The 15820-nt window shown below is 38.0% G+C and overlaps 1 protein-coding gene across 1 annotated transcript; it reads left to right on the forward strand.

The window, feature by feature from the left end:
- The first annotated feature begins 1292 nt into the window (after window positions 1-1292).
- Window positions 1293-15523, forward strand: LOC141004790 (atrial natriuretic peptide receptor 2-like). Its single transcript, XM_073476450.1, has 23 exons — window positions 1293-1355; window positions 2035-2125; window positions 2402-2534; window positions 3047-3170; window positions 3636-3740; window positions 4483-4585; window positions 6164-6309; window positions 6410-6482; window positions 6815-6959; window positions 7114-7200; window positions 7312-7455; window positions 7871-7992; window positions 8782-8926; window positions 9098-9146; window positions 9237-9338; window positions 9458-9577; window positions 9827-9920; window positions 10276-10363; window positions 10573-10712; window positions 11604-11756; window positions 12703-12801; window positions 13623-13714; window positions 15355-15523. Exons 1-23 carry the CDS (start codon window positions 1293-1295, stop codon window positions 15466-15468), a joined length of 2532 nt encoding a protein of 843 aa, XP_073332551.1. The 3' UTR covers window positions 15469-15523.
- The last annotated feature ends 297 nt before the right edge of the window (window positions 15524-15820 follow it).

Below are 15820 nucleotides of genomic sequence, written 5' to 3' on the forward strand. Positions count from 1 at the left end.
TAGTTTCGTTTTTGGCAACAGTATTAAAAAATGTAGACCGACCACAAGATCACAGGTCTGGAGCTGATATTTCCTGTTGACATTACATGTACATTGAGGAAGACAATAACATCCTTTCTGCATTGTGAGCTCAGTGTCCTGGAATCAGTGGTGTTATGTCACATATTTGAGGTCGTTACTACTAGTTACTAGTTACAGATTACAATATTTTTTACCCTTCTGGTCCAGTGAAAACCATGTCTTCTTAAAATTTGCTGATTTTGAATTAGATTTTTCCTCATAAACTGAAGGGTTTAGTGTTCCTTTAAGGTTTGAGAAAATTCTCCTACTTCTTAAGTTAAATTAAGTGTCCAACCTTCTTAGATTTGCTTGAAAATGCATCATCACAAAGCTAAAACAGGGCTTTTTCTCTGAGTTTGTGAAAAGTTGACTTTGTTGGGAATGACGATCTTATAGAATATGATCCATTGCCGTAGACTAAACTACCCGGCAGTATATAAAAGAGTCAAAATGAGCTCAACCATAAACATCTACAGCAGTAGAATGCAACACACACATTAACGCAGCAGTCTACTTTTAATCCAAAAACATCAGATATAATATTAAAACACTGACGGGGATACTTTTTCTGCAGAATACTTTTATTTTTGATAATCCCAGTTAATTTTGCTGCAGGGGTGTGTTGGTGTTTGCACACAGGGACGGGTTTGGACTAGCTAGTTAGCATACTAACTGCAATAGATATCTGTGAAATACAATACACAGAAATCACAATGTCAAAACTGTTATTTCTTAATAATTTTAGTTATTTTTTAATGTTTTCAACTAAAATGTATACACATCGCACCTTTAAATAAAGTAAAGGAGCTGAAGATTTCTTCCACCACTGTGCCTAAAATGTAAAGTGTGATAACATTAAAGTGTCTATAGTCATGTTTACAAGAGTTGAATGTTCAAATTACATGTCAAGTTCGTTGAAATAAAGTTTACCATGGTGAATATCACTAATTTAAGAAGGTAGAAATGGAGTCAGTGTTTCTGACCTGTAGGACGTTGAAGGTGAGTTGAAGCACCTTGTGAACGAGTACATAATCAGACTGTGATTGGAGAGCCTCTTCTGTTGATTGGACAATTAGGTACAAAGGAGAGGGTGGGCCACAAGAAAAAAGGGGTAAGGGTACTTTAGCGGGGTTGAGGTGACCGCACACACACACACACACACACACACACACACACACACATTTGGCCATCCAGTCAGTAAGTCAGTCAGTCAGTTGAGAGCAGGTCCAGCCATGGCAGCAAACCTCCTCATGGCTCTACAGACAGCAGCATCCTTCTACCTGTGTTTCCTGCTGGTAAGTTCTCACACAGTCGACGATTTACACATATGAATTAGATTGATTTAAATTGTATACACACCACTTAAAAAGATTTGATTCCAGAGAGGAACTGGGACTAAAAGCCACATTTTGCTAGAGGTTAACCTGTAAATGTACTTTGCGTTGATGTGAAATGAGGGCAGAGGTGGTGCATGTTATTAAAAAGAACTCAAACAACTTTGTAGACTGAGTGTATAATATTCACATTTTCATGTATTGCTGAGGAACCCTCCATGCTTTTGTTGTCTTGTCAGAAACACTTGTTGCTGTGAGCATGTGGTCGTGGGCTTGTGGTGTTTCTGTGTATCGCTGGGTTTATTCTCAGCTTCTTGTGGGGCTGATTTCCTCGATAATGAAACGTTCTGTAATCAGTTTTAAATTAGAGATAATACTGTGTTACTGTGATAATACTTAAGCTGCTTTTGCTTGTGCTGTTAATGTTGTCGGGTGCTGTTTGATTTTACTCTTTATCATTTTGGCTCCAAACCAACAAAGCTTTACACAGTCGAGTTATGTATTTAATTCACTAACACTCACTAACACGAACAGCCCTGTCTCTCTGATAAGATATTTACACACATTAGGCTTTTCAAAAATGTTTACACATATGAAAAAAATTGCCTTTGCATAAAAAAGCTTCCCGTCTTGCCTGCAGGGAGTGAATTGCTGGCATGATCTGGACAACACAGAGTTCGACTGTTGGCCCATCAACAGTCCAAATGATTACAACATGATCAGCTGTGGTGGTGAGTATTATATATTTATCTGTTTGCCTGGCTCTCTGTTTGGTTAACTGCTTCACTGCAGCTGGTTTTTAGAAGATTTAGAAAAATCGGATGTTTTTCCTTTTGTGGCTGAAAAGGAAGGAGGCAACATTTGAAGCATTTGTCCAGGATTAGTTACAGTGACTTGGCTGATTTAGGTGCAAACACAGCAGATAGTATCACTCAATAAATACATATTGTATGCAGACTCTTGTGACTGAATGTTTGCGTTGAGGCGACATGTGTGTTGTCACACAGGTCTGGAAATGGCCTGGGTGCAGCGTCCTCCAGAGAAAGTAACCAATGGGGAAGAGTTCAACGTCTCGTACACGGTGACAGCCTCAGATTCCTTCTACGACTACACAGTCAGGAACAAGATTTTCCAGTTCAGGTGAGTGTGTTACAGAAACGCACCTGGAATCCTAAACGTCTGCCATGCCCAGAACGCACACACAGACAGCAGACATACAGTTACAGAGACATATTAATATGCTCATCTGTGATGAGTCTGCTGGGAAAAGTTACTTCCTTCCTGATGACTGAAACACAAACACACACACACAGATGTGTGCCAGCTGCCTCACCACCACAACAAGAGGAACAGTGTGTGTGTGTCGGAAGTTTTCAGAAGTCAATATTTTAACTATATAGTCTCAATAAACTTTACAAAAAAAGCAAGAGGACAACTGAAATTAATCAGATAATACAAATAATCTATTACTTATGTCTGACTGATGAATGTGTGTAACTAAACATGACATATAACTTAATTTGGGCTAAAACCTGCTTTTATTTTCAAGTTCAAGCAGTAAGAAAGGCGAGCTGGTCTCTTCTAGCGTAAACATCATCATGGGATTGTGTGTTAATTAATGTATTTGTCTATCCACCCTTGTTCCCTTGTAGTAACGCATCAGAGGCAAAGAGATTCTGTCATGAACACGACTGCCCGGCAAACTGGAACAACGCCAATGAAATGAACTGCTGCGTGTATCACGCCAACATCCACTCCTGTCCTCTTGGTCTCATGGTGAGTACCCGGCAGCACTGGTGTCATGTCACCAAACCCTAACCCTTAGGACCTCATTATATACTTTAATTTATCATTTAGGATAATCTGATTCATTTTTATGCTATTCATTTAAGCTTTTTACATTCTGTTGAACCCTTGTACACTGAATTAACTCATAATTTCCTCAAGTATCTGTTTTTAAGGTACAAGGTAAATTTAGGGTTTCAAAAATGAAACAATGTTAGAGTCCTTGAGTCCTGCTACATCTATTATATGGAGTCAATTTGAGTAAAATCTTACTTCAGTTGTAATAAAAGTTTTTGAGATAAGTAGAGACATATCATCTCCATGAATGAGCACACAACTTATTAAACGCTGAACAGTTATAATACAATGCCGGCACTTACTAACAGGTGAATAAACTGTCTTAAGGACACATTTTGGACTCAAACCTCTCCCAACTGTCGCTCTGTCTCTTCTCAGAAACAAGGTGGGATCTGTGGCCCGTGGATTCCTGACGATGGTAAAATAGTGACTCACACTGTATCCAAAGCAGGCAAGATGACCCAGAAATACTGGACTTCAAAGGTGAGCCAACCCAAACAAAACTCTTCAAAGGAACGGGTAATTTCTAGCATGTGCTGAGGTTTGGAGAAGATCTGCAGTATTTCTTACAGTCCCATATCAAATATCTAATTTCATGTACCGTTATTAACACCTTTTTGGGGGTCTGTCAAATGGCAGATGTTCAGCTTTGACTTTGTTGTCTGAGGGGGATTCATCTTGCACCCAGCCAAAATATAAAAGTCACGATCAAAGTGACACACTGTAAAGGCTGCAGTCTGTTATGTTGGTATGTCACGATACAACATGGCAGCAGGTTGTAATTACTTGTCTCTTAGCAGAAAATTACAAGGGCAAGCCGTTCTTTGGGTTGTGGCTCATCAAACGACTGTAAATGTATAAGTACAGAAAACTGAGTAAGAAAAACAAGAATTAAATCATTTATACTAAAGTTTCATTGTTGTGGTTCAGTTCACACATACATCCACGGCTCTGATGGTTTCCTGATTGTTTGGATTCATTTTTAGGTCAAAGTTTTCCGAAGGATTTCTTTCTTTCTTTATTTTTTATACACATAGTCAGAGGTCTGAATAATTTGCAGAACTGCTTTTTCATTCATGCATCTAATGAATCTTTTATTGAAACAAAGTACAAAAAATAAACATTATCCATCATACACCTTCCTCCTTTTTGTTTTAATACACATCCAAACTCTTCCATGCTACAAGTTTGTTTTTGATTTCTCTCATGGTGTTTTCTCACACAGGTGGTGTTGATCCATGTGGGAGTCACCTCAGTCATTGCTCATATCAAAATAGGACAGATGCACGCAGCACTGGAATCCAAAGTGCTTGTGGTCAGCGCTCAAGGTCAGTCTGCTCACACCCGAGTTCCCGTTTGTTGATTTGCTGAATCAGTACAGTGTGTGCTGAGTAATGGCCTCTGCTGCTCAGCCATGACCTGGTATAACAATATTAGCACAACATTTCTGAGTTGTTGAGCAATTTTAAATCACTTTTAAAGATTTGTTTTAATTGAAAGTCCTTCCTATAAATGTGGTGTTTACTTTTTTTGTCTTTATTTTTGCTTTTTGCTTTGTTTTAATGTACCTATTGTTTTCTTGGTGTCTTTATGGTTTTAATCGTCCATTGTTATATGTTTTATGTCTCTATTATTCCTTTATGCCGGCCTGTTTGCTCATACATTACCTTGTATTTTATCGTTGTGTTTTTGCGTTTGTTTGAAAGCACTTTGTAAGGCTGGTTTTGATTAAATAAACTAATAATAACTAATAATTACACAGCACTAAATAAATAAGCTTTTTATTTACCAAACAAAGACACTGAGAGCACAGTCTTGTTTACATCCTGAATCTGTACAGACACTTTAGGAAAACAGGTGCAGTTGTTTGTGACCTTGCAGTAGGCTATTATTTTAAAACAACTGCCTCACTATCAGCTAAATTAAAATAATAAACTTTATTTTCATGTGCATTATCATGTGCCTCCGTTACATTTTATCTCGGTCAGTGGTGGAAAGTAACTAAGTACATTTGCTTAAGTGCTGTATTTAAGTCAGATTTGAAATAATTGTACTCTACTTGAGTTATTCAATTTTCTGCTACTCGTATTTGATAACTGTAGTTACTTTTCATATTCAGGTTAATGCAAAAGTGAGTCAACAAACAAATCGTGATGTATTATTATGTGTAAAGATGGGATAAAATAAGAACTTAATGAATACAAATTGGAAAACTTGGCAAACTGACTCAAATTTGCCCCACCTTTAAATAGTTGCACATGAATGCATCAATAATTATGATCCGATAATTGAGGGGTGAGGACCAGAGGGGCATAAGAGACATTTGACCAAGTTTACAGGAGAGAGCCAAAACAAAAAAATGGCCATACCATGTCATATGTATCCTGACTATGTTAAATAAATTCAATCTTTAATATTAACACTTTTTAAAAATCTGATGACAGTATACCTAATTAACTTTTTTTTTTTTTTTTACATTTATTTAAAAAGCATTAAAATAACATAACAAGAGCACTTGCATCCTTTGGGCACCAAAGAGTTCACAGTGTTCAGTGTTGGGTCTTCTGGTTTTCGATTAATAACTTTGGGTAGGTTAAGAAGTCACATGTGCTCTTTCTACAGGAAGAGAGCTTTCATTTATAGTATATAAAAGTTTTTTTTCACCCAAAATGTTACAGACACCCCTCTGGTTCTCACCCTTCTTAATGTAAGATACATTCTTCTAATATTGAACTATACTTTTAAACTATTCCAGAATTTTGACTGAGAGACTTTTCCTCTTAAAGAGGAGTATTTTTACAGTGTGGTTTTGCTGCTTGTAGTTAAGTTAAAGATCTGAGTACTTCCTCTGCCACTGAATTCAGTGAAAGGGAACCCAAATTGTATGATGTGTGATTGTGTTTCAGTGTGTGGGGATGACGTCTGTGAGCCAGAGGAAAACTGTCTGAACTGTCCTGCAGACTGTGGCATCTGCCCGATGTCCATCACTACCAAGGTGGCCATCGGGCTCCCTGTCGCTCTCTTCAGCAGCGGCTTCATAATGACCATGGTGGTCAGTCTTTGCTACACAGACACACACACACTCACACGCACTCACACACTCACAAACACAGGAGGTGATCATGTGCTGATGTTTATCTGAATTTCCTCAGTGGCTCCAGTACCAGAAACAGAGGATGTTTTGGGATGAAAGCTGGATCATCAACTACAAGAGCATAATATTTAGTAAGTTGTCCCACACTGGAGCTGTTAAAAGACTCTGTTTACGGATGTATAGAAAACTCTCAAAAATCATGTATATATCTCTATATATCATCTCATCTGTTAGAAATGTTGCTATGATGTCAAATACGAGTGGGCCAGAACTGAAGTTTTTTATTAATTAATTTATTTTTTACCCACTAAACACCTTCCAATGAAAGCATTTTTTTATCGATATATACAACACAGGCGTGCTTGTACTTGATTTTAACACTTTTATATCTCAGCAGTAGATTTTCTCCAAACTATTCTTGAATTAACATAAACTGAGCTGGTCTGTACTTAACTGTATGCAGGTAGAGTGTGCTGCTTGGGCCTCGGCAGCACCACCAGCATGCAGCGCATCAAGAGTATCTCCACCATCAGTCGAACGACTGATGTGACCGTGTGTACCGGGGTCAACACCTGCTGCAAACGAGGCTACATCCAGCCAGGCATCTAGTGAGCAACACCATTATTAGTTCATTAAATGCTCGTAGTAATATAAGTAATATAATGCAATGTAAAGTAAAAATGTAATATATGTTGAATATTTTCTTCTATATTGTATATTAAGGTGATTTCGCCTCACTTGATGATCTTAACTGTGTTGCAGTGATGGGAAGACGGTGGCAGTGAAGCACATCCAGAATAAAAATTTCACCCTCTCTAAAACCATTAGGAAGGAGGTAAAAGAAGTAAGGTGAGGAAAATCCTGCAGAGGAGCAGAAGAATGATTCTCCTGACATAATAAAGTCTCCCAACTGAAAGAACAACTCCTGCAGCTTGTGTATTGTTGTCATATCGGCTACAGGCAACTGGACCACCCAAATCTATGCAAGTTCATTGGTGGATCCATCGAGGTCCCGTACGTCAGCATCATCACAGAGTACTGCCCCAAAGGAAGCCTGTCTGATGTGCTGCTGAATGATGACATCCCCATAAACTGGGGCTTCAGGTGGGAGAAAAAGCACAGTTTAAGTTTTAAGATGTTGACCATTTAGCTGATTTTCCTTTCTTTGTTTACCTTTACTTTATCTTTCGATTATTTCTACGTTTTTAAAGTTTGAAAGCTAAAATCGTGGTCTTGTCACTGCTTGTTGTTGATAAGATGAAGGATTTTATGGTGTTTTATTCCACAGATGACTGTTATGGAATGCAAAATGTATTTTTCTGATTAAAACCTCAGCAGGAAATGCCAGATTTTGGTTTGAATCCTTCAGATGAGCCATGATGATGACTCAGTATTCTACACCACCAGTGAACAGTCACATAATCGATCATAGAAAGGGTTAAAATACATTTTTTTCAATAGACAGTAATGCAATTCAAGCTGCGAGAAAGTCAGTATTATATTTCTGTGTTGTCTGCAGACTGTCCTTTGCTACTGACATCGCCCGTGGGATGTCATACCTCCACCAGCACAAGATGTTTCATGGGAGACTTCACTCAAGAAACTGTGTCATTGATGATCGCTGGGTGTGCAAAATCTCAGGTAACAGTATATCATCCTCAGACACAGATTATAACCTTCAACCAGTCTTTTTTATCAGAGTCTGCAGCCTGACAAGTCAAAGTCAAAGTGTTCACCAAAGTTTGTCCCCATTGTGAAAATTCAGTCCATGTAAAGCAAAAATTAAGTGTGTTCTGAGTTTGTTACATTACAGAAAGATGTGTCATTAAACACCTTAAACTAGCAGATATCTTCTGCAATCCTCCATTAAAAAAGTTTATTTCCATTAGTTGTATTATTATTTTATTAATCATCCATTCATCTTTTGAATGGGTGTTTGTTTGTTGTTTGTTTTCATTTTTTGGGTGAACTTATCCATTATTTAATCACACCAACCCAAACGGCAGACTTAATGTTGGCATTTCTGCAAACCCCAATCTATTAAATTAAATAAGCTTCTTTAAATTTAAATTTTCATGTTGTCACAACACTGTGGTTCAGGTCTTGTTAGGTTGAGGCACAAAACCCACTTGGTCAGGGTCAGGAAAAGATGTTTTGGCTTACAATATTTGGTTTTGTTGACACAAGGCTGGCTGCTAAATTCCCGGACGTCTCCTTGAAAATATGGAAACGTCATCCCGAAAATGTACAAATATAACATATCTGTGGTTTGAAGATGTGATAAGTCTTTCAACACACAAGAAACAAATCATGTCTTTATGTGAGTCATTGCACTACTCTGCCAGATCCTACACCAGCACCAACGTTATCATCAAGGCAAAAACAACATCCTGCTCACTGTACTCTGTATTTTTCTGTGTTTGGCTTCAGATTATGGGCTAACAGCCTACAGAAAAGAGAACTTAGAGACCTTCAATAATGGCTTCACTTGTGGGGATGTAAATCGCATATATTGTGCCCCAGAGGTCCTGTTGGGAAGCAGCACCAACATGACACCAGCAGCAGATGTCTACAGGTGTGTTGGTCTGTCACAGTATAAACGGTAATATGTTTTTGGATTGTAATACTTCAGCCACAGGACAGTGGAAAGCGTCTTAATACATATGAAAGGTGTTGCTCTTCGTAACTGCACTGGCAAATAGATGGAAAATAAAATCCTTTCTTTACTCTCCCCTCCTCTCCGCAGCTACTCCATGATTCTGGTTGAGATTGCAACTCGCTCTGACCTCATTTCAGTGAGTATGACAGCCGTCTCTGAAGATTACAACCTTCGGCCTCCTTTTGAGCTTTGCTTTGTAACCAGCAGTCCTCTCTGTCAGGACCAGGCTGAGGGAGTGAGGCTGGATCTCATGTGGCGCCCCCCTCTGCCTGAAGTCAAAATAGGGAAGACAGATACTGACTGTCCCAGTCAAGGAGAATACTGTGAGGTCTGTCACATGTGCAAAAGTTACCAGAACTGTAAATGTTAGATGAATCTTATATGTCATAAGAATATCATTGTATTAAACAATAAGATGTTGCTTTCTACTCTGAAACTCTTGAGCAGCTCATTAAGAAGTGCTGGTCTAATAATGTCACCATGAGGCCCACGTTTGAGCAGGTGAAGAAGATCCTTGACAAAATGAATCCACACAAAGTCAGCCCTGTGGACATGATGATGAACCTGGTAATAACCCACTGAAATATGGAAAAAAAATATCATGGAATAACAATAATGTGAAGATGCACAGTACGCATTATAATAACCCGAATAGTACAAGAAATACACAGAATGTAATGTGACATTATTTGGATCGGAGAGTGCATTTCCAAAATGGTTGTATATCCACGACAAATGCTAAGAAAACAAAATGAAATGCTATTTTTTGCCATCTGGATTGTTGTGAGTTTCAGACACAAGTTTCTTTAACTGCAGATGGAGAAGTACAGCAAACATTTGGAGTCCATAGTTGCAGAAAGAACACAAGACCTCCTTCAAGAGAAACAAAAGACAGATCGTCTCTTATACAGTAAGATGTGAAACATTTGCATGTCTCTGATAAGTGTTCCCAAGCAGAATCATGCTATCAGCCAGGTACAGCTCTTAGTAGATAACAGAGATAACACTCATATATATCAAATATAAGCAGGGCTGTATTTGTGTAGTGCATTATGTAAGGGGTGATAAAAAGCAAAGTATAAAATGAGCAGATACACATTCATGTGAAAGAGTTGTTACTGTTTAGTTAATGTCAATTCATTATTCATACGAGTTAATCTCGAAGCATGAAAGGACACAATCAAATGTGCTCACTGCCATCTAGTGGTACAGAAGCAGCACTGGAGCATTTTTCAGCAGAAATAAGTCATGAAACTCCTGTTCAGGTATGTTACCAAAGCCGGTGGCTGATGACCTTCGTCAGGGTCGAACAACAGAGGCTCAGAGCTTTTCTAACGCCACCGTCTACTTCAGGTGTGTGTTGTGTAAAGCAAGTTCATCACATGAAATTATATTTTTAAATTTACATTCTCCCAGTTGCAGTGTATCACCTAAATATGTCTCTTCAGCAGTAAGTTTTTATTTTTTTATTTTTTTATTTTTAATTTTTCACCCCCTTTTATGTTATTTTACAAGCAATTTCAGATTGTATGATAACTAACTCTGTATTACTCCTGTGACAGTGATATTGTCGGCTTCACTCAGCTGTCTGGTGCCAGCACTCCCCACCAGGTTGTCAACTTCCTCAATCAGCTATACACCACCTTCGATGACATCATTGACAATTATGACGTCTACAAAGTGGAGACAATCGGCGATGCTTGTAAGAAAGGATGAACAAAACTGATTTTAAACCTCTACAAAGTGATAAATCATTTTTGATAAAGCATGATTATATGGAAGCCCTGAGAGACATGTAAGAAAAAAAAAATCTGGTGACTTGTAAGTCTTATCCAAACTGTTTTATTCTCCTGTGTTTGTCACTTAAGAACAAGTAATCTGTTAAATGGGCGGAAAAAGTTTTGAATTTTGAATTTGTTTTGGTCAGATTATTGTTGTTGCAATAATCATTTTGGCCACTAGAGGGTGCCGCACACCTCAATGTCTTACTGCCTCTGTTATCTATAATAATGTGGTGGTGCACTTCACCTTGTTGTGGTGAAATTGAGTATTGCAACAACAAACACAAAATTAACCTGACAAAAAAAAAAAAGCAATATTAAAAACACCTGTCAGATGTTTTAATACCATTTACACGAACATAGAAGAATGATTCATACAAAATTTTTAAAATAATCACCCATCAAAACTTTTTTCTACACACATGAAATAAAGGTAGCATAGAAAAATGATTCTGACTAAAGTAAAGAAATACAAAAAAACCCTACTCTTTTTTTTCACCTCCTCTTAAGTAATAAACACAGGAGAGAAAAGAAGATCGGACTTGGTTCCCCAGATTTTTTTTCTCACTTGCCTTCAGGGCTTCCGTAGCATTAAAACGGATTTCTAAAAAATATATCTCAGCTTAAAAACAAGCGGATGAAAATATATGATTGGCAGATACACAACTGAAATTGATTATCTAAAAAGGCTAAAACAATATTTACTGTCTGAAGAGCAACTGAATGTGTGTTCTGACGTTTTATTATCAGATTATCTCCCCATCCCTCTTCCTTTATTCTTGTTTTTCATGGACTAATGGCTCCTCCTCCAGACATGGTGGTCTCTGGGGTCCCTCAGGAAAATGGCATCAATCATGCTGGAGAGATAGCCAGCATGGCACTTGATCTGGTCAGTGTCTGCCACAGTTTCAAGATCCCTCACAAGCCTGACACACAGCTGAAGATACGCGCCGGCATCCACTCAGGTGCCAACTCCAATTTTAAAAATCACATATAATCTAAAGTTTGACGGCAGTCCGATCACAGAAAATTTCCTTTTAGCCTCAGAAACCTCTTTTTACTTTAAAACATTTAGGACACAAGTCATCAGAAGTGTATGATTCACAATAGCAGGACAATGACCCTTTATGCAGTATTTTCCCAGAGATAACAGATGGCTTTCAGAGGACATATTATAGTTTTACAATGTTCAAAGGTTGCAGAATGTGATAGAGAGTTATCCTAAACAACCTGTATGCACATATCAGATGCTACTGTATTGTATTGATAGATAGATATATAATGTTTCATGAGCAACACCAAAGCTTTTACAGTTTTTAATATCTCATCATGTTGAAAGGGATAATGCATTGTTTTTATGATCATTTCCCAGTCTAAGTCTTTAAAACTTTTTTTTGAGAGGCATTTATTCAATTAAATGTATTATATATAATATAGCTAAAGTAAGAAAAAAGCCTGGTACAGCCTGGTCTGTACAAATAATCAATTCATTATCATTTTAGCATCACATGCCTCCAGCTAAAAAGATGTTTTTATGTGAAGACTTGCATCATCAAAATGGGCCTTAATGACACATGACACATGACACAAGATACCTTTTTTTAAAATATATATTTTAGTAAAACTTTCCCTTCTTACCTTGATAAATGTTCCTGTTCGTCATGAGAAAACCCTCCTGTATGCTCGTACCTCAGTCATTCATCCTGATCAGCTCCACATTTACACATGTATGCATCAATATCACAGTTTTAGTTCTCTGGGTTTCATCTTTTCGTTGATTTTACTGCTTCATTTATATATTCATGTGGGCAAAAGTAACTTAAATAACCTCAAATGCATTTTGATCATGCAGTGTTACATATGCAGTGTTATTCACCAAAAGTGTTGCTCTTTGCTGTTTTTCTCTGCCAGGACCTGTAGTTGCTGGTGTAGTTGGCACCAAAATGCCCCGATACTGCCTATTTGGGGACACTGTGAACACATCATCACGGATGGAATCAACAAGTGAAGGTAATGAAGGATTAGACACGCTGCCTTTCATCCAATTAAAACCTCGAAGCGGAGCAGTAGGTCACACAAAATGTCAGGTAAAGTTATTGATGAAGAGCTTTTTCTGCACTGCTGTTGTAACTGGCTCCAGGGGCATTTCAGAATTAGCCTTTGGCCTGTGCTTTGGCTTCTGCAATGGTGTCAAACATGATTGTCTCTGTGGTCGCTCACCAGCACATCGCAGTGGAGTTAGCAACACGGAGGATTGGACAATGTGCTCGCCAGACACTTAATCCTCTGCATTAAACTAATGGGATGACGGAGGAGCACTGAGTGACTTTCGGTCCAGAAGTAAAAACAAAAGCCTAAACTTTAAAGGAGCACTATGTAGTTCTGGAGAAGAAATTCAGAATCATAATTTTCATATTTACAATATTAATGAGGTAATAATACAAACTCAGAATTATTTAGAATTTCCATAACGGAATAAACGATCTGTTCTCAGAGGAAAATAAGTCCCCAGAACACTGTTTGAAGCTAGAAAGGTGGCAGGGTCCACCACATATAAACAAAGTAAAACAGTATGAAACTGTGTTCTCCTTTAAGGTCAGTTTGTTTATTCAGTTTATTTAGTCATTTATATATATGTAATTTCAATTTGCTGACCAGCACATTGTGTCATACAAATAATGTTGATTGAACTGAGGTTATCAAAATCATGCAATACATTTTAGACATAATGATGCACCAAGATCATACAAAACAATACAACTGATACAATTCATTTCAGGCATACCTTGTTCGTATTACTACATAGTATCACACGCTGTGTATGTCCACAGCTCTGAAGATCCAGGTGAGTGGTGCCACAGCTGACCTGCTTCAAACACTCAGAGGATACGTTCTGACATGCAGAGGAACACTTAATGTGAAGGTAACGTTATATTCATACATTATATGTTTATGTTATATATTCGCTATGCTAAATAATATTGACATATATTTGCTGGCTACAGTGGAAAACCCAGGAAATGTATGAGCTTCCTGTAGCTGTTCTGTCAGCGTTTTGTCACCCCCAACACATCAAATACAGCAGCCTGGTCAGTGGTCCAACACTTCTAAATTTGACGCTGTAGTTCCACCTCCAGCATCACTTCTTGAAGCGCCCCTCTAGTGCAAGTAGAGTCATTGGATGGGTCACACACAAGATGTTCTCTCTGGAGATCCTGTTTGTGACCAAGAGTCAAGAGTTATTTGTTTTTAAGTTATGTTACTTAACTGTATTAATATACCTAAATGATGTAACTGAGTGATGACGTCATGTGAGTGATGTACATATTGTCCCACAGGTAATCCATGTAAAAAAAACAAAAAAAACGATGCCTATATGGTAGATAAAACATTTTTAAAGTGCCCTCTACAGTGACCCAATGTCTCTCTAGGTTGCCCTTTTTATTTTCTTCACACTTCCCCTCAGACAGCCTGAGTCTGCCACTACTTCACAAAACGCTGAAGAGAACTGAAGAAGCCCCTTGGATGAGATTTAAAACATTTTCAAGTATCTACAACTAAGTCCAGTTGCCCTAGATTCAACCCTCCTTTGATAGCCATGACTTGGATGACTGAGTGAAAATCGTTGGAGAGAGGGTTGTGTTGATTACATTCCTGTCGTGGTCATGGTGGTTACTCTGGTGATTGGACCTTTTTATTGTGTTGGAACGAAGATCTCACTGGACAGAGCTGATACACTCTCAGTTGCCTGTTTACAAGGTTCTTGTAGCTAAAACTAAAGCAGTCTAATACATCAGTCCTACAATATACCCTGCTTCCATTAAAGGTTTTTATATTATTTTTTATTTTTTTATTATTATTATTTTTATCTTCCTTCTGTCAATGAGTGTAGGCTAAATAACAAAACACCTCTCTGTATACTGAACACTATAACCTTTATAAAGGAAGGATTTATTGCAGGAATGATCTTGGGCTAGGTGCATCTAATGAACTGGAGTGTACATCCACAGCATCTCTTGAATTTAACCCAATTAAGGTGATGAACTTTGTTGCATATAATTCTTTTTACCTTCTTTGATGTGTGCCGTTGTGAAGTTAACTGCTAAATACGCAGCGATAACCACATACAAGCTGGTGTACTGCTTTGAAAACCAACTGAAAACGACAAAGGATTTATGAGGCTAAGATTTGAAAAGATCACAGGAAATTCAAAACTTCCCTCCAAGGGAAAATAGACTGGGTGTGTCTGGTATTTATTCTCTTTTTCGGGGAGGTACTGCATTATCCAGCTCCACTGGCTTCTATTCACATTGCAACCTAAGACCTCTTTTTGGGTGGTGCCCGTGTGATTATGGGGGAGGGGTTTACTTCTCGGGTCCCAGCGGACAGGCCCTGCATTGCTGACACTCGATGTCTTGCTAAGAGGTGGCCTCAGCTGCTGCTCTCTGCCCCCCATCAAACCCTAATGGCTTTATTTAAAATTCAAAGGCACACATGCTTTGCAATATGACTCTCCTCTCTTTCTCTTATTCACTCCGTCTCTCAATTTTCTTGACCCGACAGGGAAAAGGAGACATGACAACATGGTGGCTCGAAGCAAAGAGAGACGATTACACAGACCCACTGACAGGCACATCTGAATCCAGAGTGGGGGTCCCTGTACCAGTTAGTGACTAGATCTGTAAAATGTGAAGATATGTGTATGGAAACTGTTCAGGCTTTGTGAGTTAAATGTGCAGATACAATGATAGGATGAAAATCTAGTTGATTATAATTTTAATGTCATACTAAATACAATAGATGTTACCATTAAAGTGTTTAAAAGTGTTTGCCATTATCATGGTTTCATTGTTGTGACAAGAAGTGATGATGACAATTAAAATGATGACAAGTAAAATCCCTCTGAGATTAATTTGTAGAAATAACCAGAAAAGCACAATATTAAAAAAAAGAAAACTATGGAGATAGTCAAATAACATTATCATTATTTTATAATTATCATTTCTTTGCACATGCTGGGAATAATGTA

The sequence above is a fragment of the Pagrus major genome, chromosome 11, assembly GCF_040436345.1.
Source record: "Pagrus major chromosome 11, Pma_NU_1.0".
Lineage (NCBI taxonomy): Eukaryota > Metazoa > Chordata > Actinopteri > Spariformes > Sparidae > Pagrus > Pagrus major.